Here is a 26,189-nt window from a genome sequence, read left to right as displayed (position 1 = left end):
CCAGGGGGATCTTTCCCACTCAACTGCACTCTAATAAAAAATTAAAAAAAAAATTTTTAAATATATATAGTTACAGGTAGAGAAAGTGAGGTGGTGGGAAATCAGAGTCAGTTAAATCTCTGCCAGTCAGTCTAAAAGGATGACTAATGGAGAGGGGTGAGAGGTATGAGGGGTAATGAAAATGTTCTAAAATTGAGTGTGGTGATGATTGCACAAACTGTGGACAGACGACAAACCATTGAATTGTACACTTTAAATAAGTGAATTGTATGGTATGTGAATTATAACTCAGTAAAGATATTATTAAACAAAAACACTCAGACACTAAATGACCAACAAAGTTGGTTTTTCTACAATTATCTTTTTTCTTCCAAAAGTCTTCTATCCACTTAAAACACACATCATAAAAAATATAGAGGGACCTCTCTGGTGGTCCAATAGTTAAGAACCCGCCTGCCAATTGCATGGGACATGGGTTCAGTTTCCGGTCCAGGAAGATCCCACAGGCCTGGGAACTACTAAGCCCGTGGACCATAACTACTGAAGTCTGGGTATTCTAGAGCTGGTGTTCTGCAGCAAGAGAAGCCACCACAATGAGAAGCCCCAGCACTGATATTAGAGAAAACCAGGGCACAACAAAGACCCAGTATAGCCAAAAATAAATAAAAAAATTTTTTAAATATAGGGACTTCCCTTGTGGTCCAGTGTTTAGGGCTCTGCTCTTTCCCTGCAGCAGGCCAGGGTTCCATCCCTAGTTGGGGAACTAAGATCCCACAGATGATGGCAGCCAAAGATTCCGCTTGCAGCAAGGATGCATGCTGCAACTAAGATCAGACACAGCCCAATAAATAAACAATAAATAAATATTTTTAAAATAGTGACTAAAGAAATAAATGTTGAGTGTTATTCTTCTTACTGTCCAGCATTTAACCTATTACTTCACATATAAATGACAGCTGACGAAACGACCTGAGGGTATCTGGAGGCGGATAAGAGTAACCCTCTTTGTATCGGGCAAGATGCCCCACACACCCCTTCCTCCCAGCCTAAAAAACATCCAGAAGTATTGAGCAGTCCAGAGCCCCACCTCTACAGACACTCATCACTGAACAAGAAGGATACCCATGGGAAAGGCCTGCTTTTTACTTTTTTGAGCATTAACCAGGCTTTTGAACTGTGGTGTTGGAGAAGACTCTTGAGAGTCCCTTGGAATGCAAGGAGATCCAACCAGGCAATCCTAAAGGAAATCAACCCTGACTATTCATTGGAAGGACTGATGCTGAAGCTGAAGCTCTAATACTTTGGCCACCTGGTGCGAAGAACTGACTCATTAGAAAAGACCCTGATGCTAGGAGAGATAGACGGCAGGAGAAGAAGGGGACCACTGAAGACGAGATGGTTGGAAGGCATCACTGGCTCAATGGACATGAGTTTGAGCAAGCTCCTAGAGACGGTAAAGGACAGGGAAGCCTGAAGTGCTGCAGTCCACGGGATTACAAGAGTCAGACACGACTGAGTGAACAACAACCAACCAGGCTTCCAGAACCCCCTCTCCCCAACACAATCCCCGGGGCTTCCTGTGCATCCTCACTCCACTCTGATCCTGCCCAGGTGCAGGTCCCCTGTTGACCCGCCTCGATCTGCTCCACCCTCAGCGGAAAAGGTAAGTCCGAACTCTGGAGTGGTTAGAACCGCGAGGGGCAGCTAGGGCGGAGGGGCGCCGGAGGGAAGAGGCCCTAGGGTGGGAGGCCAATGGACTGTATCTGGAGCGGTTCTAAGAATAGCGCCCTCAGTGTTCACGAAACGCCGGCCAGCTCCCCCAGGTGTCCTGCCAGCCGCAGCGGGTGGGTGGGAGGAGACAATGTAGGAATACAGGGAGGAGCAAAGATAGTCAGTTCTTCCGGATGGATGCCGGGGCTCTACAAACCCCCAGGGAAACATGGGTGTACCAGTAACCGCATACAATCCCGCTGCGTTCCAGCCCGCAGGCAGGGATGAGAGATGCAGGAACCTCAGAACACGTCCTGGGGAGGCGAAAGGATACTGAGTGAAGTGACTATAGGCTTAGGAGTCTGACACAGCTGAGATAAGGGCCAGCTCAAAGCAAGCTGCAGAGGAGGGTAAGTTTTTCTCCATAAATGTATTCCAGACAATAAAGGGCAAAGGAGGACTACTGGTGGTCCAAAGGAGCAGCCCCAGGGTTCCACTGCATGGGTGGGGGGTGATCCCTGGTTGGGGAACTAAGGTCACGCAAGCCCTGCAGCACCGCTAAAATAAAATAAAATGACGGATATAGACGGCAATAGCTGCTAGCATCAGGAAGATAGAGGGAGAAGCGAGAACCTAACATGCCCCTCCTGACGGATCTATGAAGCAGTCAGAAACAAAATGAATGAACTAATTATGAATGAGCGAGACAGGCTCTGAGTCTGATCAAGCATCTATTAATACAGCCAACTACCAATTTACAGAAATTCCTCTGTCCATGGGGATTCTCCAGGCCAGAATACTGGAGTGGGTTGCCATGCCCTCCTCCAGGAGATCGTCCCAATCCAGGCATCGAACCCAGGTCTCCTGAATTGTGGGCGGATTCTGTATCCTCTGAGCCACCACGGAAGCCCAAGAACATTGGAGTGGGTAGCTTATCCCTTCTCCAGGGGATCTTCCGGACCAGGAATCGAAACGGGGTCTCCTGCATTGCAGGTGGATTCTTTACCAGCTGAGTTACCAGGGACCCCCACAGAGAAGCTACTGCAAGGCTGAGTCCAAGTAATGAAAAACTCTATAGCTCAAACAATCAATCCAACTTCTTCAGATGGGAAAGAGATCAAGGAAGAACCCAGAGATTATAGAAGAGTTAAAAGATACCTCAACCAATCACAATGCAAAACCCTTATTTACATTCTGACTCATACAACTGTTTAAATAAAGAAAATAACATTTGTGCCATATAGGAAACAATTGGAAATTTGAACAAAGGATATGGATATTTACTCATTTTAAGGCATTTTTAAAACTTTTAGCTTTTAAAAAACAAACAAAAAAATTCCTTAGTTTTTAAGGTTCCTAGTTTTTAAAAGACTAGGTGTCAGAGAGCACTCCGTGGCCCTGCAGACCTATCTTTTGCTTCATCAGTGTTGGGATGGAAAAGACCCAGGAACACCCCTTCCTCTAGCCTCCAACCACCCTCCAACCTTTTTTCCAGTTACACCTTAGGAACCAGCCACTCAACTACCCCTGATCTCCAGGACCAGCCAACAACATTTTTAAAAAATGGATCATTGAGTATTTTTAATTGGGGGGGGGGGGGGACTGCATTAGGTGACATGTGGGATCTTAGTTCCCTGACCAGAGATTAAATGTGCACCCCTTGTCGTGGAAGCAGAGTCTTAACCACTGGACCACCAAGGAAGTCCCAGCCAAAAGCATTTTTTTGATCTGAGCTCTTTATACCCATCAATCATGAGCTCTCAGGTTCGTCAGAATTATTCCACCACAGCGGAGGGTGCTGTCCACCACCTGGGGAACATGCATCTGCAGGCCTCCTATACCTACCTCTCTCTGGGATTCTATTTCGACCACAATGATGTGTCAGTGCGTGGCTCTGGAGGGCATGAGCCACTTTTCCCAGAATTGGCAGAGAAGCTCAAGGGCACCAAGCATTATTTGAAAATGCAAAACCAGTGCGGTGTCCATATCCTCTTATAGAACGTACAGAAGCCATCCCAAGATGAGTGGGGTAAAAGCCAGGACGCTGTGGAAGCTGCCATTCTCATGGAGAAGAAACAGAGCCATGCCCTTTGGATCTGCATGTCCTGGGTTCTGGCTTCATAGACACCACCACCTCTGTGACTACCTGCAGACCCAAATGCCCCTCCTCTAGGCCTCTGTTGCCTCATATGTAAAGACAGGAAGAAGCTGATCTTTATATTTTTTTCATTGCTGCAGAATTCTTCCTTCAAACAGATGCTTTGATGAGAGCCAACTACATAAATAAAAACAAGCAGCTCAGGCTGAAGTGGGTAGGGAGAAGGCGCTCAGAATTCAGAACTGGATTCCGGGGATTTTCCTTTGAAAACCACTGGGTTAGGTCATTTTTAGGTCCTTTTCCAGGATTGACACACTGATTTTTAGCCTAGTTTTTTTGTTGGTGGTGCTGATTTTAAATTTTTCTCTTTTATTTTTAATTTTTATTTTTTGGCTATACCACATAGCATGTGGGATCTTAATTCCCTGACCAGGGATCAAACCCGTGATCCCTACAGAGAAAGGGCAGAATCTTAACCCCCAGATCTCCTGGGAATTCTCTAGTCTAGTTCTTTTTTTCTTAATTAAGTTTATTTATTCTGAATTGATGGATAATTGCTTTACAATATTGCGTTGGTTTCTGCCATACATCAACATGAACAGCCATAGGTAAACCTATATCCCCTCCCTCTTGAACCTCCCTCCCCATCCTAGCCTAGTTCTTACTTAGATCATATCCCTTAAATGTGAACTGAGGGACTTCCCTGGTGGCCCAATAGTTAAGAGTCTGCCTTTCTATGCGGAGGATTCAGGTTAGATCCCTGGTTGGGGAACTAAGATCACACATGTCTTGGGGCAGCTAAGCCCTTAAACCACAACTAGAAAGAACCCGAAGCACTGCAATGGGTGATACATGCACCACAGCTAAGACCTGACACAGTCAAAAATAAATTAAAATTTTTTTAATGTGAACTGAGGGGAGTAGGAGGAAGAGGGAAAAGATGGAGAGGCTTGCCCGAGGGGTCACTGGGGACACTTGAGGCCTTCCAGTCCCTTTCAGTCTGAGCTGGGAGATTAAGTGCCAGGACTCCGTCTTCTCAGGTTCCCAGGCTGGTCTGCCACTGGTGGCAAAGGGGAGATGGACCTAAGTGCCAGGTCTCCGAGCTGGAAGCTGAGCCCTGGGGAGGAGGCAAGTGGCACAGCTCCGTGCTGAGAAGGGAATGTGGCAGTCCAAGCTCTGGGGAGCACCCCGCGGGAGCAGGTGACGGGGACAAGGTGCCTTTTGGAGCCTGCAAGGGATCCATGGCGCTAGAACCCAGGCCCCTGAGGCCAAGGGGTTATAGGAGAAATTTTTCATGTCGGTGTGGTGCTGGAGTTCCTAAGCAGGCCAACAGCTCAGCAACCCCTCTGCTTCTCTCTCCTTGCCCTCTCCTCCCTCCTCCTCCTCCCTCTCAGTCTCACTGGTTCTCTGGGCTCACAGGCCTCACCCACATCCAACAAATTCCAGCTGCAGAAATTAATCCGTGGCCCTATGGCCCCTGCTTTGAAGGCTCCATCAGTCAGTTCCAAGAGCCATGGGCTCGGAGCTGGGAGGAGGCTGGGGAAAGTCACCTTGAAGGCTAATGTAAAGCAGGCACAGGCACTGACCCCAACTCCCCCTGAGCCCACTCTTCAGAGAGTACATGCAAGTGTCTTGCATCATAGTTCTGGAACCTTCTCTATCATCCTCAAGTTTCTGGTTTGTTATTCTGCTCCTTGGGAGTATTTCCTCATCCATCTCATAAAGGCAGTGTTTATTAGCAAGAGCACCAGTCATTGTTCAAATCCTGCTCCTCTGTTTCCCAGCAGTGAGGCCTTAAATAAACCCCTGACCCTCTCTGGCTTCAGTTGCCTCACCTGCAAAGTGGGATAATAGGACCTGCCTAGTGGCCCAGCACAATTATTGGAAGCACTTTTTAAACCTAAAAGCAGGGGTTCTAGTAAGGATGCTGTCCCAAATTGAAGATGCAAGGGTACAGGAAAGAGAGAGCTCAGGGCTGAGTCATTGCACAACTTGGGAAACCAGATCAGTTTTCCTCTTTGTGAAATAAGAGGATGCTCTCAAAGGTCCACAGGCTTTCCCTAAGCACCAATATCTTCTGACTTCCTTACCTTTGCACCTTTTAAGATGATTCCCAAGACAGATCTGGTGCCAGGCTGTCCTCTGTGCCCTGGGCTCAGGACTCTGAGCCTTGGGACTTCGCTGGTGGTCCAGTGGCTAAGACTCCACGATTCCAACACAGGAGGCCCAGTGTCCATCCTGGGTCAGGGAACTAGATCCTATATGCCATAACTAAGAGGTCACATGCCACAACTAAGACTTGGTGCAGCCAAATAAATAAATAAAAATAAATATTTTTTTAAAACACTCTGACCCTCAGAGAGAGGGGCCATAAGAAGATACAAAACAGACTAACAAACCAGAGTTGAAACCAATCAGGCAAGAAAATCTAAAAGACACCCAGCCAACAACAACAAAGAATTCAACATGAAGAGACACCAAGTACCATGCAGAAATTAACAGGATAGCTCTGCGGTCAGAGAAATATGGGCACAAAGCTCAGCTCTTCCACACTCTAGCTATTTGACTGTGCACAAGTCGCTCTGAGCCTCAGTTTTGCCATCTATAAAATGGAGGTCGTAATAAATAGGATTTCGTGTGATCAGACAAAAAGCTATAGTAAAGATCCTTGGCTTATAACAAGGTCTAAGTGAACAATGGTTAATGCAGACAGTGGGCAGAAGCAAACACAGTTTCCCTAAGCCCCTAGCAGCATCAAGAGTTTGATTTTAGGGACGTCCCCTGGCTATCCAGTGGTTGGGACTCTGTGCTTCCACTGCAGGTGGCCTGGGTTTGATCCCTGGTTGGGGAACTAAGACCCCACATGTCATGCAGTAGAGCCAAAAAAAAAAAAAGATTTTTATTTTAGGGGAAATGGACACAGAACAAATCAATGAGGTGGATGTTTCTCTTGGAAAGAAAACATACCTGAGAACATAACTGAACCCCTCAGGAACCCTCCTCACTTGGGATCCTCAGCACTCGTGGCCTCATGCACCCCCCGACCTCCTGGCACTTCTATCTGTCCTGCCACCCCTACCTGTCTGTCCAGCCTTAATGTCATTCCTGAGCTCAAATTGAGTGTGGCTAGAACTGAACTCATCTACATCCCAACCCGAACCAATGTTTCCTCTTGGGTTCTGTTGCAAGCATCATTTCCCAATTGCTGACATTCAAACCTACATTTGAATCTGATGTGCCATCTGCTTGGGCAACTGGCAAATAACTTCTCTCCAGGTTTCAGTTTCTCCCTCCTGTGAAATGGGAAAGCAAGACTACAAGAATTCTAAAAAGTCGTCCAGGATTTTAAATATTTTCTATTTTTATTTTACTGTTATTATTTCTTTTTTTGTTTGTTTGACCACACCACACAGCCTGTAGGATCTTAGTTCCCTGACCAAGAACTGAATGTGGGTCCCAGACAGTGGAAGCAAGGAGTCCTAACCACTGGACCACCAGGGAAATCCCTAAAGTCTATGCTTTTAAACCAACTTTTAAAAGGTCTACACGTACCTTTTTAGATCCTGTGCTTTGCAACAAGTGAAAGTGAAAGTGAAGTCATGTCCGACTCTTTGTGATCCCATGGACTGTAGCCTACCAGGCTCCTCCCTCCATGGGATTCTCCAGGCAAGAGTACTGGAGTGGGTTGCCATTTCCTTCTCCAGGGGATCTTCCCGACCCAGGGATCGAACCCTGGTCTCCTGCATTCCAGGCAGACACTTTAACCTCTGAGCCACCAGAGAAGTCCAAGAAGCCACCAAATGAAAATCTCAAGAACCGAAACCAGAGAACAGTCCCTGCTCACCACAAGTAGAGAAAGTCCGTGCACAGCAAGGAAGACCCAATACAGAGAAAAATTAATTAAATAAAATAAATAATAAACCAAAAAAAATTTTTTAATTCTAGGAAAGGTGGAGGGATAAATTAGGAGTATTCAATTAATAAACTACTATACATAAAATAGTAAGTAAAAAGGATTTACTGCTTAACAGAGAAAACTATATCCAATATCTTATAATAACCTATAAATGGAAAATAACGTGAAAAGATATGTATATGAAACACTTTGCTATATACATGAAACTAATACAATATTTTAAGTTAACTTTACTTCAAGTTAAAAAATTAATGATTAGTTGGGAATTTCCTGGCAGTCTAGCAGTTAGAACTTGGTGCTTGATCCCAGATAGGGGAAGTGAGATCCAGCATGCTGCATGCACACACACACACACACACACACACACACACACGATAAAAATAAGGTCTGAAGACAGATCAGCCACCTTTGATTTCTAGAGTAAAAATGTAGTCACACACACACACACGATAAAAATAAGGTCTGAAGACAGATCAGCCAACTTTGGAGTAAAAATGTAGTCTCCCTAAACACAGCCAGTCAAGGGTAGAGCTAGGGCCAGATACAACAAAGACATGCAGTAAGTCTGTGAGTGAAGAAGGAATGGAGGAGGGCTAGGGTAGAGTAGGAAGTCATAAAGCAAAAGCACGAGCTTGGGGTACCTCCCTGGAGGTCTCCCCACTCCCAGTGCAGGGGGCCGGCCAGGTTCCATTCCTTGTCAAGGAACTAGATCCCACCCACCGCAACTAAGACCTGGCACAGCCAAATGAACCAATATTTTTTAAAAAACATGGGTTTGAGAAATACCCTGGACTGGGTTCGGATCCTGTCTCCACTGCCCACTAGCTGTGAGACTCAGATCCCTCATCCAGAAAAGTGAACAACAGCAGTTAATTTCCAGTTATTAGTGAGGACAAAATGAGGTTACATGGTAAACATACAGTAAAAGATAGGTGCTGCTGCCAAGTCACTTCAGTAGGATCTGACGACCCTGTACGACCCCAGACAGCAGCTCACCAGGCTCCTCTGTATTATTCTAATGGTATGAACAAATAAATACTGAATGAAGTGATCTGTCATGAGATTTTTTTTAAGAAAAACGGCCAAAGAAAGCATTGGTTGGCTTGGGTACCCTCATTAGAGAGAAATACAATGAAGAGACAATACGCAAGTCTCCCCTTAGCTGTGGGCCTTCCTATCTTTGGTGATGTCAGTCCAGACGAGGAGTGGAGACCCTGCACTTTCTGGGTATATGTTCTCAAGGGGTTTAAAGCATCTTCAGAAACAACAAGAGAAATCTCTTCCTCACTCTCCCTATCCCCCCAACTCCTAAACCATAGATGTGAAAATATCCCAGTCTTCTTACATTAATTATCCAGAACAGTAATCCTGGGAGTGGGGGACACAGATTAGAGCATCAAACAGATTCAGACAAATGCAGTCACTTGTTTCCCAACAAAGTAACCTGATTCAGTACCATGGAGAAAAGAGTGATTTTTCAGTAATGATACTGGATCAACTGGATATCTATATTCAGTTCAGTTCAGTTGCTCAGTTGGGTCCGACTCTTTGCAATCCCATGAACTGCAGCACTCCAGGCCTCCCTGTCCATCACCAACTGCCGGAGTCTACCCAAACCCACGTCTATTGAGTTGGTGATGCCATCCAACCATCTCATCCTCTGTCGTCCCCTTCTCCTCCTGCCCTCAATCTTTCCCAGCATCAGGGTCTTTTCAAATGAGTCAGCTCTTCGCATCAGGTGGCCAAAGTATTGGAGTTTCAGCTTAAACATATGGGGGGAGAAAAGATCTTGACCCCATCTCATACCAGACACAAAAATCAACTCCAGATGGACTACATGTAAGAGTTTAAACAATAAAACTTTTGGAAGAGAACATATGAATATCTTCGTGACCTTGAACTATGCAAAATTTTCTTAATTTGAAAAGACACAATGTGAACTAATGGACTAGGAAGAGCTAAATGGTCTATGTTAAAATTTAAACTGCCTGTTCATTCAAAGACATCTCTTTTTTAAATCTGTTCTTAATTGAAGGATAATTGCTTTACAACATTGTGTTGGTTTCTGCCATATATCAGCATGAATCAGCCATAGGTACATATGTCCCCTCCCTCTAAGACATCTTTAGACGACAAGGCAGCCCACAAAGTAGGAGACTAACTAACATGCAGAACACAGAAAGAGCCTTTATATTATCAGCTGAATTGTGTCCCCTAAAGTTTACATGTTGAAGTTCTAACCCCCAGTAACTCAATATGTAACCTTATTTGGAGATAAAGTCTTTAAAGAGGATATTAAGTTTTTTTTTTTTTTTTTTTTTAAGAGAAACATTTGTACAGTCCAGGTCTTTATTTTTACACCCATCAGGCCATGAATTCATAGGGGATGGGCTCCAACAGTTCGGGTTCCTTTCCATTGGTCCTCACAAAGTGTGCTTCTCTAGGTGGAGCAGGCTGGCGCTTCAGCTGAACCCAAGTCCCTTTCTCTTTGGCTTCCTTCTTTTTCTGATCATTTTCCTTCACACGTTTCAGGAAGCTATCTCGGCTCTTAGAGTGCTTAATATGCTCAATACGCACATTAATTCTCTTGGCAAGAATCTTGCCCTTAACTTGTTTGTTTACAATGATGCCAACAGCATGCTGGGTAACATTGTAGACTCTCCCAGTTTTGCCATGGTAACATTTGTGGGGCATTCCTTTTTGAACAGTACCCATTCCCTTGATATCTACAATATCACCCTTCCTGTAGATTCGCATGTATGTGGCCAAAGGAACAACTCCATGTTTTCTGAAAGGCCTGGAGAACATGTAGCGGGTGCCCCGCCTCTTTCCCTTTGTGTTGGTCATCTTGGCGAATCACTGGAAGATGGCGGTTCCGGCCGAAAAGCTAAAGAGGATATTAAGTTTAAAAATGAGGTCTTTGGCGGTGGTTTAATCACTCAGCCACATCCAACTCTTTGCAACCCCATGGACCGTAGCCTGCCATGATCCTGTTTCCATGGGATTTCCCAGGCAAGAATACCGGAGTGGGTTGCCATTTCCTTCTCTGGGGGATCTTCCCGACCCAGGGATTGAACCCAGGTCTCCTACAAGCAGGTGGATTTTTTAACCAACTGAGAGGGTGGCCCCTACTCCAGTAAGACTGGTGTTCTCATAAGAGGAGGAGATTAGAAGACAGATACATACAGAGGGAAGACCATGCGAAGACAGAGGGAGAAGACGGCCATCTAAAAGCCAAGGAGGGGGACCGTCAAAGAACTAGCCCTGCTGACACCTTGACCTTGGACTTCCAACTCCAGAATTACGAGAAAATTAATTTCTGCTGTTTAAGTCACCCAGTCTGTGGTACTTTGCTATGTTTGGCCATAGCAAACTGATACACCTGATACACAATCAACAAGAGACAATCTTTGTCATAAATAAAATGAAAAGACAACATACAGACTGGGAGAAAATATTCACAAATGATGCAACCAGCAAGGGCCTCATTTCCAAAACATACAGTTCATACAATCAGTATCAGAAAAACAAACAATGCAATCTGAAAATGAACAAAGACCTAAATAGACCTTTCTTTAAAGAAGACGTACTGGTGGCAACAGGCACATGAAAAGATGCTCAATATTGCTAATTGTGAGACAAATTCAAATCAAAACTACAGTGAGGTATCACCCCACACCAGTCAGAATGGCCAACATCAAAAAGTCTACAAGTAATAAATGCTAGAGAGGATGTGGAGAAAAGGGAACCCTCCTACACTGTTGGTGGGAATGTAAATTGGTGCAACCACTGTGGAGAATGGTATAGAGTTCCTTAAAAAACAAAAAATAGAGTTACCATATGATCCAGCAATCCCACTCCTGGGCATATATCCAGAAAAAACATTCTATTTAGAAAATATACATGCACCCCAATGTTCACAGCAGCACTATTTACAAAAGCTAAGACACAAAAGCAATAGATGAATGGATAAAGGTATGGTGTGTGTGTATATATATATATATATATATATGCAACAGAATATTACTAAATCATAAAAAAAGAATGAAATACTGCCATTTGCAGCGACATGAATGGACCTATTATTATGCTAAATGAAGTAAGACAGACAAAGACAAATATTATATGATATCACTTACATGTGGGATCTAAAAAAATGATACAAATGAACTTATTTACAAAACAGAAACAGATTCACAGACATAGAAAACAATCTTATGCTTACCAAAGGGTAAGGTGAGGGGAGGGATAAATGAGGAATTTGGGATTAATAGATACACACAACTATATATAAAATAGATAAACAAGCACCCCGATTGTCCAGCACAGGGAACTATATTCAGTAACAGAATCACTTTGCTGCACATGTGACAAACACGACATTGTAAATCAACTACACTTGAATTTAAAAAATATGTTTTAAAATAAGAGATAGTCTTTACAGTAATGCAAAAAAGACTTGATCAATCTGTTCACAAAAGATCTCCAAATAGCCAACACATGTAATGAAATGGAGCTCAGTTTCATGAGTCATTAGAAAAACGCCAACTGAAACACGGTGAAATAGAACAATACTCCCATCAGCATGGAGGCGCGACTACAATGAAAACGATGAACACGTCAACTCTTGGTGAGGTTGTGGAGCCAGCAGAACCAGAACAATTCCTCCAGATAATTATTGGACAGTGTTTACTAAAACTGAACATACATGCCAACTCTCTGGCCCAAGCAATTCTGCTCTTAGAATGCAAATGTACCCATTTGTTCATCATGCCTAGCATGTTCATGGCAGCACTATGCACACAGCCTTAAACTGGCAGTCACCCAAGTGCCCACTAACAGAATGAATAAATCAGCTGGGAAATAATCACATAAATGGAAAACCATACAGCAATGAAAATAAGCCATCTACAACTGCACACAACAAATTGGGTGAATCCTGTAAACACAAAGCTGAATGAAGGAAGCCAAAATCAAGAGGGCAGACACCCTGTAAGACTTCACTAACACAAAGTATGAAAACAGGCAAAATTCATCTACACTATTAGAAGTCAAGAAAACAGCGGAGGGAAAACCTGGACAGGAATTCAAGAGGGGTTGATCCCGGGGTTCCATGGCACTAGTGATAAAGAACCCACCTGCCAATGCAGGAGACATAAGAGGTGCACGTTCGATCCCTGGGTCAGGAAGATTCCCTGGAGGAGGGCATAGCAACCCACTCCAGTATTCTTGCCTGGAGAATCCCCATGGACAGAGGAGCCTGGTGGGCTACAGTCCATAGGGTCACACAGAGTCGGACACGACTGAAACGACTTCTCAGGCAGGCAGGTTCAATTGTTAAAGTCACACATTTAAACTACTGTGGACTTTTCTGTATGTATATTAGACTTCAATAAAAAGCTTCAGTTTTAAGCATACAGTGCCAAAGAAATAAAAAGTGCCACGTTTTATTTCTGTTCTTTAGAGGTGAGGAACTGTAAACAGAGGCTAGGTGCCTGTCTTCCCAGTGGGCAGATAAACAGGGCTGAGGGGTAAAAAGGCCCAATCTCAGGAGATTAGAGAAGAGTCTGGAGCCCCAAATTGTGACCTGAGAGCTGGTCATGCACCAACCCGCTTCTCCCAAGAGACAGGGCCTGGGGAGGGGGCAAGTGGCTGGAAGATAGGCTGAGATAGCCCACTAACTCAAAAGGGATGGTCCAGCCACCCCATGCTCTTCCCTCCATAGCAGAACTCCCAGTTGTGGGAATTCCCTGGCAGTCTAGTGGTTGGGACTCCATGCTCTCATTGCAGAGGACCAGGGTTCAATCTCTGGTTGGGCAACTAATATCCCGCAAGCAGCACAACCAAAAACAAACAAACACCTTCCATTTGTGTTAGGGGCCTGGTCATGTCACCAGCAACCCTGGGAAGTCACTCCTTCCCTTCTCAGTTCACATGGTTCTGCTTGGGCGGACCCCATCAGCAGCTCTGGGAGTGGGGTTGTGCTCCCCATTTTTCTTGCCACATGGGGAAAAACTTGCCAGAGAATGAAGCAGAAAGAGGAAACAAAAAAAAAAGGGAAGCAGAAATGAAAAAATAAGAACCGAGTTCTCGAGATCTACTTGGAGCTTCTTGATCTAGCTATGCCTAAGGTCACATCCTGAACTTATTATGTAAACCACTGAATTCTGTTTTGCTTAGGGCAGATTGAATTACATTTGTCACTTATGTCACTGTGACAAATGTTCCCCACCGCCACTCTCCAGAAGCCTGCGTGCACTCCCAGAGACTAAAATGGGCATTATCATACCCCCTGCCAACTGCCATCGCAGGCATCCCTCACAGTATCAGAGCTTCTGGACTTCCACAAAGCACCTTCATATTCTCCAGTCCATTCAATCATCACCAGAGACATAGGCTGCAGGTATTACTCTTCCCCCCTTCCCCACCCCCCTTTTTTTGGCTACATTATGCAGCATGCAGGATCTTAGTTCCCTGATCAGGGATCGAACCCACGCCTCCAGCATCGGGACTGTGGAATCTTAACCACTGGATGACCAGGGAGGTCCCACTATTCCCACTTTCTCTGCCATCCTAAGCTTTTCAAGAGCTGGGAAGGAAATTGAATTCTGCTCTCACGATGAGAAGAATGAGGCTCAAAGAAAGAAGAGGCAGCCTACATACAACCAGAACTAGTAACAAAGCTATGGAGGGCTTCCCGCATAGCTCAGCTGGTAAAGAATCCACCTGCAATGCAGGAGACCCCAGTTCGATTTCTGGGTGGGGAAGATTCCCCTGGAAAAGGGATGGGCTACACACTCCAGTATTCTGGCCTGGAGAATTCCATGGACTGTGTAGTCCATGGGGTCGCAAAGAATGGGACACAGCTGACTCTCACTTTCACAGAGGGCTTGGAAATTTTTCAAAAGGGCAAAGAGCAACATTACTCAGACTGTAATGTTTATGCCTGAATCCCAGATTTGAGAATCTGATTTTAATCCTTATCCATAAAGATAATCTCATCAGATCTACATCCTTCCATTAGAATAATAATAGGGACCATTTACTGAGACCCCCCACCCTTGACCCAGTCAAGCAGCTAAGCATTCATTCATTTTCTTATAGGATCCTTATTTGAGGCAGATTCTGCTATTAGGTTCATTTCACAGCTGAGGAAAGTGAGGCTTAAGCAGGTGAAGTAGCTTGCCCCAAATGACTCAGTCAAAAAGCAGAGCTGAGCCCCAACAAAAACTCGCAGAGGCATCAGCGAGAGTGACCTATGCCAAGACTCGATTTATGGGGTCCATCGCCCCACCTTCTGCTCACTGCTGGAAGGTTGCCTCCTTCCGCTCTGACAACCACTTCCTTCAGTGTTTCTAGGATCCAGCTTAAAAAAAAAAATCTCTCCTGAGCAAACCCTCATCAATTAACTGAGATCCTTCTGTCAACAGCACTATCTCCTTATAGCCAACTGGTCCTCTCTTCTTTTTTTTTGGCTGCAGGCATGTTCCCCGATCAGGGATTGCGCCTGCGCCTTCTTCAGTGGAAGGCAGAAGGCAGATTCTTAGCCAATGGACCACCGGAGAAGCCCTAGTCTTCCTTCCTGCATTAACACATCTCTGGGTCAATAACTTAAGCTGGATCATCTGCACACCCCCTGGTCAGCTGCCTGCATCCTCCCCACCAGAGTCAGCTTTGATAGAACTTGGATCACATCACTTCACACTCACCAGGATGGCTAGCAGCAAAAAGACAGACAATAACAAGTGTGGGCAAGGAAGGCAGAGAAATTAGAACCCTTGTATACTGCTAATGGGAATTTAAAATGGCACAGCTGAAAAAAAAAAAAAAAGGGTGCAGCTACTTTAGAAAACAGTCTGGTAGTTCCTCCAGAGATTAAATGTAGTTACCTCATGACCCAACAATTCCCCTCCTACGGATCTACCCCGAAGAAGTGAAAATGTCTGTTCACACTAACACTTGTACATGAATAGCCATAGTATCATTATTCACAAAAGCCAAGAAGCAGAAACAACCAAAATGTCTATCAACTGACTTATGGGTAAACAAAATGTGGTCTGTTCATATAATGGGATGCTATTCATCCATAAAAAGAAGCAAAATACTGAGACATGTTGCTACACGGATGAACCTCAAAAACATGAGGCCAAATGAAACAAGCCACATACAAAGGACCACATATTACAATTCCACTTATACAAAATGTCCAGAATAGACAAACCCACAGAGGCAAAAAAGTGGATTAGTGGTTGTCAGGGGATGGAGGGAAAGGGGAATTGGGAGGTAGAGTTTACTTTGGGGGTGATGAAAATGTTCTGGGATTAGCGGTTAATGATTGCATAACACTGTAAATATATGAAGAACCACTGTGGAAATCCCTGCCTGTCCAGCAGTTAGCACTTGGCACTTTCACTGCTGCAGCCAGGGTTCAATCCCTGGTCAGGGAACTAAGATCCCACAAGCCCTAGGATGCAGCAAAAAAAAAAAAAAAAAGAGAGAGAGAAAGAACCACTGAATTGCACGCTTTAAAATGGTTAAATGGTGAATTTTATGGTATATGAAATCTCTCAATTTAAAAAATGTTTTTAATTCCCCCTCCCAAGAAAATAATCAGATCACAAAGCTACCCCCTCATCACACTTTAAAATTCCCCAAGGGCTTCCCCATTATACCAGGAGACAAACGCAGATTCCCCACCAGGGCCTAGAGGGCCCGCTGTGGGCCTGGCCCTGAGACCTCTCCCACCTCTCCTCACTCCTCCCATTCTTCCCCCACCCTCTTCTCTTGTTTATCCCTCCGTCCAGAATGTTCTTTCCCAGTTAGTTTCTCATCAGTCAGGTCTCTGTCCAAATGTCCTCATCACCTCCACCCAGAGGCCCTCCCTGACTACCTCCATCTAAAATAAACATAGCTCCAACAACCTCCATCCCATTAATGCTGCTTTATTTCTGCATAGCCCCATCACCTTCTGAAAAGATAAATATTTTTAAAAACAGTTTACTTCTTTGCCTGTCACTCCAACCAAGAGGGCAGGGCTCTTCTCTGTCCTATTCACAGCTCTGAATTTGCCTGCCATGTACAAGTTACTTGAGAAACACTTCTGGAAAGAATGGATGCATCGAACAACTTTCTGTAAAATGTGCAAGGCGGCCCACTACCTGGTCAAGAGTCCGGGACACTCAGTGATCGGCCAAGCTCTGCAGGTGCCCAGGGCCAAGCCCCGCCCTAGACCTGTCTGGAACCCAGAGGAAGTAGGGAACAGTAATCCCTCCCTCTTGGACGTTCTCAAAATCTTTCAGGGGTCACATAGCACCCAATGTTTACCCAGCAACCCACAAACACACACCAGAAGAGATCTGAGATTGCCTTGCTGACACTCAAGCTGGAGGCTGGGGTCCAAATCGGCCTCATAAAACTGCACTGGCAAACACCCTCTAATACAGCTTCTTACAGCTCTGCAATCCAACCTGTTCTCCAGAGTGAGCTGGTTGCAGCTCACACCTGCTCCTGTCTCCTCCCATGAGGACTTTCTTTTCAGAGGCAGTTAAATATCCAAATGGGCAGGTGATACAGGCCTTGCTCCCCGGGCCCCCCATCCCCAAATGCAGCATCTCTGCCACGCACGCAACTTACCCACTAGGAGTTTGACATCTCGGACTGTGAAATCAGGGTCAGGCATCCTGGAAAAAGAGGAACGCAGACATTTGGTGGGAAGCCAGAAACAATAGGGTTAGATCTCACAATGGGGGCAGGGGAAGCCATTTTTCTAAGAGAGTTCCCTGGTTCTCAGGCTGAGAACCCACAATGAGATAACTCAGCAAAAGGGTAGTGATGAGTTGGTGCCTGGAGGGAGGGTCACCCCGGAACTAGTGAGCAGTTTTCTCAACTCAACAGGCAAATCAAACCCCACTCTCCCCGACACCCAAACTCAACACTGCTTCAGAGAAGAGGATGGAACTCACTGTCCCCCCACCCACTTTTCCCAGGAAGACTGAAGTGTGCTGTCAAGGTAAGCACCAGAGTTGGGCATTCAAAGCTCTGCTTTAAAAGAGAGTGGCTAGCTCTCTCTGTGGCTTCACTTTTAGAGAATATTTTCCCTGAGGTGTTGTACGGAGGGTGGGAGGAACCTCTTTTAAGTTTAGAGGGGAAAAAAAAACCCACATCACACCAATTGCAAGGATTTGGTGACCCTGGCTACTATGGCGGTGATGATGTTCACTATTAATTGACAGTGATGCCAAAGATTGAATTTCTATTCATAGGAATGAGACTCTTGAGCAAATCTGGCAGTAGATGCTTGTGGAAGGAGGCAGGCTGTGAGGAGGACACCCTCAACCTCCTCCAACCCCTGCCCCAGGGGCAGAAACCTGTTCTTCCAGGCTTCCTCCGGGATCTCTCCCCCACCTGGAGCTCCGACAGATCTCCAAAGAGAATGTAAACCAAGCAAGCTACTGTGGGGAGGCAGGTGCTGGGGCACCAGCAGAAAGAGGAGACAGGACCTAGCGTCCTGACATCCCCTCCAAGGACTTCCCCAGCAGTCCAGTGGCTAAGATACCACACGTCCACTGCAGGGGGCACAGGTTCGAGCCCTGCTTGGGGAACTAAGAACCTGCATGCCAAGAGGCAGGGCCAAAAAAAAAAAAGGAACATGCCCTCCAAAGAAAAGGACCAGTTTCCCATACAGTGGGAGTCTGAGTAGAAACAGGCATATAGGCATTCTGCCTCTCTGCCCAAAGGCTGGCTAATCCCTTCACAGTTTAGGCACTGCCTCAGTTTCCCTTTAGGAAGTCACTGCGTGTAAGTGGGAAGGATCAGAAGGGAAAGTCCACACGGTTGAAGTACCCTGTGACCTCTCCATCCAAATTCTCTGAAAATCCAGACCTATCATTGGAGATTTTTTCCCCTCTCTTGAACAAGGAGGTGCAAGCCCCAAATAACCAAGAAAAATCCTCCTCGGTGACGAGGAGGTAAGGGAAAGAGTAGAAGAAATCCATCCCAACCTATAAACTGTGTGAGGGAAGGAGACAGGGGAAGAAGCAATTCATTTCAACAACTTACTTAATTCCCAGGCCATCCTTTTCTCGAAATACCAGGGGAACTCTGAGAGCTTCTCTCTGCACATACTCATAGTTGAAATCTGTTTGGAGATGGGAATTTAATCAGGTTGGTTAAGTCACGAAGGAGGAAATGAACCATGATCCATCAGTTAGGGGAAGAACATTGATGGAGGAAGGGGCAGGGGTTATATGAGATGCAGGCACCAGCTCAAAGAGCAAGAGATCCCTAGAAAATGACAAGGAAATGGATGAGGCAAAGCCCAAGAGAAGCTATGCCAACTCTTGGCTCCTCTGCCTACTCAGTCATTCCCTGCATGCCCCACGGGTCAGAACTTGTCAATGAAAGCCCAAGGGCGGCGAGGGTTGGGGAAGGAAACTCAGGAAAGAGCCCCACACAGAAAGAGCCCCAGCTCTCACTGCGAAAGAAGGACGGATGGAGAAAACGCATCCCAGGCTGAGCTCAGAAAGTAAAGGAACTGCAGAACTGAAGAATGCCACCTGGGAGGATCTGAAGCCCCATAGAGGAGGCTGGGAGGAGGGTTCTCATTGTAGCTGAGCATCAGGGAAGATCTTATTGTAATATCCTGCGTAGTGAAGGGGAGGGGGGGAAAAGCCGGTTTCCCTGGAAACTGTGTATTTGGTGCCAAAATAACTAGGGAACTGGGCACAGCTTTGTTGTCTTAATAGTAAAATTCTGTTGCAGCCATCACAACACTTGCTTCAGCTGGATAACCCAGAGGGATGCTGCCCAGGTGAAGGGGACATGGTGAGGCCCAAAGAAAATTCACCACTTAGTTTTCTGTCTGATGGATGCTTGTCTAGTGGAGACCCCAACATCCTTACGGAATGCCCCAGAGAATGAAGGAAGCCTTAGTTTCCATCCTCCTGAGTTCCAAAAGTAGGGGAGTCACTTAACCTTATCCCTAAATATGGAGATGAGGGAGGCGGGGACAAATACTCACACCCCCTAAGACCTCAGGTAACTAAAGCAATTCACAAAGACACAAGCCCACCCTGGCCGGTCAGAAGGGAGACAGATGAGATCTCAGGGCACTGAAACCCCTGCCCCAGAGAAACAGTTCACTAGGGCAGCTTGGGGGGTTGCGGGGGCGGGGAGGCCACGGCAACTCTGCTCAGAGGAGAGAGAACAAAACCAGAGCTGGGGAAAGCCCTGACCTTAGCAGCTCAGATCCCCAGGGGCTCCTAGTGAATGGGGATTCCTAAGGATTTAAAGGCAGAGAAGTTTAAGAAGCTTCTATTTTGAATCCAAGCTAAGGGCTCCTTCTGTTTCTCAGCTCCTCCCTCGAGTTTTGGGGCAAGATCTGAATTAACAACCAACAACCCTAGAGTCCTCTTCTTTGAAAGGAGCCTGGACAGTAGATTTAAGGAAATCTCCCTTACTGGAAACCTCCCCCAACTACCACCTTCCTCCCCAATACACACACACCCAAAGTCCAGCCCCAGGGTCAGCTTCAACTTCCTCAAATGAGCCTGAGAAAACATGAGATCCTGGGCAGAGAATTCCTCACCACTGACCAGGAAGAGTTGCATACTGTTTTCTCCTACAATGTGCCAAACGACTCAAGAAAAATTGGGAAGGAGAGGAATTAAAATCCCATTTGTGCTAAGGGAATTTAAATGTAGTTGGGACTAGACCCCTGAACTATCTGGCCTCCGCGTGCAATGCTCTTTAAGACCTGGCAGGCTGGAAGAAATTTCTTCCTCCTTTCCCCTACAACTACCCTCTACCATCGAACCCCTGCACTCCAGGAAGCAATGGACACAAAAGAGAAACTTCAAAAATGCAAAGCCAGGCCCTGTCTCTCCTAGGGGCTAACCCCACAGCCCCAGTCACTCAACCAGAACCTGGAGGTGGGGGAAGCTCTTCCCCTGTTAAACAGCTCACTGAGGGATTGGAGGGTTTTCCAAGGGGGATGGGGGATCAACAAAATAGAAACAGTAATATAAAGGGAAACCCAAATAACTGAGAAGCAAAAATATATTTAAATCCCAGAAGGGCACAGAGGGACAAGTAGGCAAAAATAAATCCAAAACCCCAATCCCATGGGCCCAACCAGGGGCCTTGCAGGGGCCTTAGACCCAAGTCAGAGCATCACTTAAAGGTCTCCAGACACCTTGCGAGTACCAGGGTCAGGCTGAAAGTCAGGTCCCGAAGGTCTCAGGTTGGGGTGACATCGCCAACCCCTCCCCAGGCTTCTCTAACTTCTCTAAACTGGCAGGGCTCACAAGAGGGACAAAGCTCTCAAGGCCTCAGACTTGGGAAGAGACGCTGTTTCCCAGGAGGGTGCCCCAAGTCTTCACCTGCAACTGCCAGGAGGAAGCCTGAAGCCAGAGCAGGGATAACCCCTTTACCCGCAGTCCCCACATTCAAAGCATCAGGGCTGCAGGACTAGAGGCCTCAGGCTTCACTGGGGGCCAGCCAACAACTCCGGGCTCATCCACCCTGCTCCAGTCTGGCAAAGCCCACGAGGTGATGGGGTTCAGTAGACCCCAGGCCAGAGGAGGTGTCACTAAGAGACCCGGCGCGTCCCCAGCTCCAGAGCCCAACTGGCAGGGTCCGAAACGGCACGGGGTTAGGGAAGCTTCAGGCCTGGGGGGCCCTCACCCCAATGCCCCTGGGGTGACCCTGGCCCGCTGCAGCCCATCAGCCGCACTTCGTGCAGTGCAAGGAGCTGAGCCGGCTTCGGGAGGGGTAGAACGCGGCGCACCCGCCCTGCCTAGGTCCACCCGTCGGTCCCCAGGTCCCTCTGTCCACCGGGCCCCTGGCTCTGCCCACCCTGGGGCTGGTGGTGGGCGCGGGCCGGGCCTAGGCCCACGGCCGGCCCCGTCTCCCGCCTGGCCTCCTCCCTCGCCACCCCACCCCACCCCCCCCAGTGCTCGGCCTCGTTTCGTCACCGGATCCCCTGGAATGGGGGACGCGGGCGCGAAATACGAACCCAGCCACCGGCAGCTCCCTCCCCACGTGCGCTCGGGCCTCGCCGCGGAGGACGACCTGAAGAGGGGGCGCCTCACCTTTGCCCTCCATGGCGTGCACGAAATCCCCCTGATACAGCTGGCTGCGCAGCTTTTCCTCCAGGCTGAAGCCGCGGGCGCTGACGATCTCCTCCACGTCCGACAAGTCCTCGTTCTCGTCGTATCTTTGGCGGTCAATCGGGCGCTGCGGGGACCCAAACCGGAGAGCCCGGGACATTATTGGGGGAACTGGGGGTCGCCTCTCACCCTGGGCCCAGCTCAAACAGGTGCAGGAGCCGCGCGCCCCCCTGCACCCCACCTTTGGGACCGGGGCAACTTTGCGCAGAAGCCAAAGATGCCGAAAATCGGGATAAGGAGAGGGACCCGCACCCCCCAGGGTCAGGCGGCGCCCTATACAGGGCACTCCCCTCCTGCATCTTTGGAGGCCGTGGAAGGAATATCTGGAGGACTCTCCCTTGCTTCCAGGCCCCCACCCCCGAGAGGTGTTGAGTTTTGCCCACTCGACCGGGAGCCTGGTTATGTAACCCGCGAGGGGGGCTCCGCGCACGGGCTTGCGGGGCATTTGTAGGCCCCGGGAGGAGCCGCCGCAGCGCCCGGCTCGGCGGTAACAGCAGCCCTGGCGGCCGCGGCGGCAGAGCCGGGAAGCCGGAACCGGGGGCCGGCGGCATTTCTAAGCCTGGAGCCGCCCCCGAGCTACCGGGTAAGCTGGAAAGCTGAAATGGAAGGGCTGAGACCCCAGCCGCCCCAGCCGACCGACCGCTAGTGCGAGAAGAAGAGGTGGGGGGGTGGTTCGCGGCTTGGGAGGGGGAGAGGCAGACGGCCCGCCACAAAGCTCCCATCGGAGACCCCAAAACGCACCAGCAGCTGCCTCATCTCCCCACAAGCGCGCGCGCACACTCACTTCTTTAGGAGAATCCCCCACCACTCCCCGCATCCCCTGCCTCCTCCCTCCACCGCCGAGCGCCCGGCCCCGCAGCCCCCCAGATTCCGGGCGAACCCCGAGCCCGCTGAGCACCCCCCCAACGCCTTTCCCCGCTACCACCTCCCCACATAAGTGTCTGAGACTCAGTCTCACAAGGGACTGGAGGAGTAAGCTGCTTGCTTCCTTTTGCATGCAATTTATTATATTTTTTTCCGGTCCTCTTGCAAAATACAGAAAAGGAAAGAAAAGGCAGCAAGAAACAACGACCAAAAAAAATAGATCTATCATAAACCAGATATAGATTTGGAAAAAAAAAAAAAAGCTACACACCAATCTTCTTCCAGAGTCTTTCTCTGCCTCCATTTTTTTAGGAGAGTTCACCAATTAATTGTCAACACTCCTGCCCCCTGCATTTTGGCGGAGGGGGGAAGGAGGGAAGACCAAAGAAAACAAACCAGAAAATAAATAAATAAAGCAAGCCAGAGCCGAGATCTACAAAGTTTTGCACCAACACTTAAGCAGATCCGTTTGCAAAGTCCTAGGAAACCATTTTCAGCAGTTGTGGGGGGGGAGGCGTCGACGTCATAATCCCCGGAACGTAAACATTGTTGCCGATCGCGCTCGGAGCCCGCGGCCGGGCTAGTAGCGGGAGGGGGCACTCGGCCCGGGATGGGGGCGGGAGGGGGCGGCGGCCCGAGGAGGTGTGGGGCGGGGAGGGCGCCCGGGAGGCACCGGGCGCCGTTAGCGCCCTGGCATCGCTGTTTTGTTGTTGGGTCACGAGTGCGCCTCTGCACGCAGGCGCCGCCGCCGCCCGGGAGTTGTGTGCAGAGCTGACTTTTGGAAGGGCTGAGTTGCAGGCGGCGGGCGCATCCCGGAGATGGCGGGGCAGGGAGGAAGGGAAGGAGGGAGGGGGTGGGGAGGGAGGTGCAGATTTGCACGGCTGGCCTCAGCGGGAGGCGCGGAAATGCAAGCCGAGCCTGCTGGAGTGAAAGCCCCCGGGGCCTGGCACCCCCGAAAACGACCTCCCACCTTAATCCCTGCCCCCATCGCCCACGGCCCCCACGGGCGACCCCTCTTCTTCCTCTTCCTTCATTTACCCCACCTCGTTACCTACGTGGCTGACCCAAATTCAAAGCATTTTGCGTATATATAATTTTTTTTATTTTCTATGTCTTTTTTTTGGGGGGGGTGAGTTGGGGGGAGAAATCCTCTCTAGAGCCGTAAGCGGATCGGCCACACGGAGGAAGCATTTGGGGGCTCAGGAAGAAATTAGCGCAGCTCCATACCTGCACGGACTACATAACTTTTAAACTACTGGACTCAAAGGATCCACATACACACAGGTACAGGAAATACAGCCAGACCAAAGCCTTTTCAGACCCGAGCTGACCGGAAGACGTTGCCTTTCATTCATTCATTCTGCCCGCGTCTGTGGAGTCCTTTACTAGGCGAGAAGCCCTAGAAGAGAAGTTGGACATTTTTTAAAGGTCCCTGCGCTCTCCAAGAAGAGGAAATAGATGCTCAGGAGTGAACTACCGAGAGAATCGGATCTGGCGCCTCCTAACGCAGCTGGCAAACACGCGAAGGGTAAGCCTTTATTGGCGGGTTACAGGAGAAATGTCGGTGAAAAGGTGCAAGGCGCTGGGATGAGGCCCGGGGAACTTTGGGTGCACCTGGCTACAGTGCTTCTTGGCGTAGGCATGGGCACGTTCTGTATATATATATATGGGGTGTCATTAGATCTGGGTATACTTACCTGTCGACATACCTAGTTCACTGTGCCCACCTCCCAAAACTAGAATGGTAAAGGTGTTGTCCTGTAAGTTCATCAAGTACAACAGTCGGGTCGACTTTGTGAGAAAAAACTGGCCCTGAACATTCTTCCAGCCCAACTAGGCCCGATCTTGAAGGTAAAGATCGTGATGAGATAAGGAGGCACCAGGGCTACAAGAAAGGAGCCTTATACCTGCTCATAGGTGGCTTTGCAAAAAGAAAAACTTCCCATCCTTTTTAAATTTTACTTCTTTCCTGAGCCCTGTGGGATAGTTGGAGCAGATCATTTTGCAGATGGGAAACTGAGGCTCAGAGAAGTTTTGAATCTGGTTGATTGCTCTACCCTCATATCCTCCTCATGTCAACACAGTGATCAGACAGATAAGTGGAGAGGAAGTGGCTTCTCCATCAGCGATCAGATGTGAACCATCAGCTCAGTGTTGGTCACCCTATGAGACAGCTCCCCCCTCACTCACCTTGAAGTTTCCTCTCCTATCTTTCTGTATCTTTTTCCACCCACCCTCCAAAGACTACTCTTGAAGTTTGTTTTAATCCAAGTCCACTTAACTGGCAAACATCAAAATTTTTTCCAAACTGAAATTGCCCACCTTGTCTTAATGGGGGTGGGAAGGTTTTTGCCTTTAGCCTGTGTCAAGAACCAGGGACTATTTTATTTGCTTTTTTCACTTAAGAACCCTTTAAGGTAAATAGTTTTGCAAATAAGGAAAGTGCGATTCAGAAAGGGAAAGCCAGTCCCTCAAGATCACACAACTTATAAATGGGATTGCTGGGGCTCAAACTGGAGCCTGCCTCTGCCATCACATCCACTTTTGGATACTGGCCCTCTTAACTGCTCCCACATAATGAGATGAAGAAGTGAAGTGAAATCATTCAGTCCTGTCCAACTCTTTGTGACCGCATGGACTGTAGCCCACCAGGCTCCTCCGTCCATGGGAATTTTCCAGGCAAGAATACTGGAATGGGTTTGCCATTCCATCTCCAGGGGGATCTTCCTTGACCATGCAGTGGGCTGGAAGGTCATGAGTTAAGTGCAGTAAAGCAAAAGTGTGAAGCAAAACACTTGATCTTAATTCTCTTTCCCTCCCGAAGATCTTTCTGTCTCCCCATGTGGTCGGTCTCATAGTATCCCCAAAAGCTGGTGTCAAGAGAAGACCCAATGGCGGACACCTTAGTGTAAAAACAGTTAAGTCCATATATCACCCAGATGGGGAGTTCCTGGCCTGTCAGAGTGGGAAGAGGTTGGGTAGTCACCTAATTTAATCCTGTCCCTTAACAAACCGCCGGGAAACCACAGACCAGAGAAAAGAATGGGCCAACCAGGGTTTGTTCCCCTTTGATGCCCCCAGAGTGCCTACCCTGCCGCCTGGTTTTAAGTGGTCACTCCATAAATGTTGGGCCCTTGATGGATCACCTTCCTTAGCAATATTTGCATTTTCCCTTTATCAGTAATTGGCAGATGAAAGGCTTTGTCCTCCTGTTGAAAGAATTCCAGGCATTTGCTCAAAGTGGGGGAGGAGGTTATATTGGGCCAAAGGGGGAAGGGCCAAGACCCTTGAGCTCCTTCCCTGGCTGATTGTCCCAGAGGAGTGGACTGTAGGTGAGAGAGGGAAGGGAAGCGTAAGGTGATTCCCCAGGAGAGGGTTTTTTTTGTTTGTTTGTTTTGTTTTTATCTTGCAGGAAAAAAAAGACCAGGCCAGT

General features: G+C 47.8%; 2 protein-coding genes across 2 annotated transcripts in view; both read right to left on the bottom strand.

Annotated features, from left to right (window-relative positions):
- Positions 1-23,060, bottom strand: part of KDM2B (lysine demethylase 2B) — a 118,902-nt gene extending 95,842 nt beyond the window's left edge. The window contains exons 1-4 of the mRNA XM_068989735.1: positions 23,028-23,060; positions 21,815-21,959; positions 18,783-18,861; positions 17,358-17,404 (exon numbers count right to left, since the gene is read on the bottom strand). Of these exons, the coding sequence (XP_068845836.1) occupies positions 17,358-17,404; positions 18,783-18,861; positions 21,815-21,959; positions 23,028-23,060 (304 nt within the window). The remainder of the gene's footprint in view (positions 1-17,357; positions 17,405-18,782; positions 18,862-21,814; positions 21,960-23,027) is intronic.
- LOC138093829 (large ribosomal subunit protein eL21) lies at positions 10,069-10,589 on the bottom strand. The gene has a single exon (XM_068989998.1). It carries the CDS (start codon positions 10,569-10,571, stop codon positions 10,089-10,091), a length of 483 nt encoding a protein of 160 aa, XP_068846099.1. The 5' UTR covers positions 10,572-10,589; the 3' UTR covers positions 10,069-10,088.
- Positions 23,061-26,189: the final 3,129 nt, after the last annotated feature.

Source organism: Capricornis sumatraensis, chromosome 17 (assembly GCF_032405125.1).
Source record: "Capricornis sumatraensis isolate serow.1 chromosome 17, serow.2, whole genome shotgun sequence".
NCBI classification, from domain to species: domain Eukaryota; kingdom Metazoa; phylum Chordata; class Mammalia; order Artiodactyla; family Bovidae; genus Capricornis; species Capricornis sumatraensis.
The sequence above is the reverse complement of the archived record's forward strand: the minus strand, read 5'-3'. Positions and strand labels throughout refer to the sequence as shown.

What these genes read in the sequence shown, in the direction of transcription:
- LOC138093829 (XM_068989998.1), bottom strand. Translation starts at nt 10,571, where the DNA reads ATGACCAACACAAAGGGAAAGAGGCGGGGCACCCGCTACATGTTCTCC.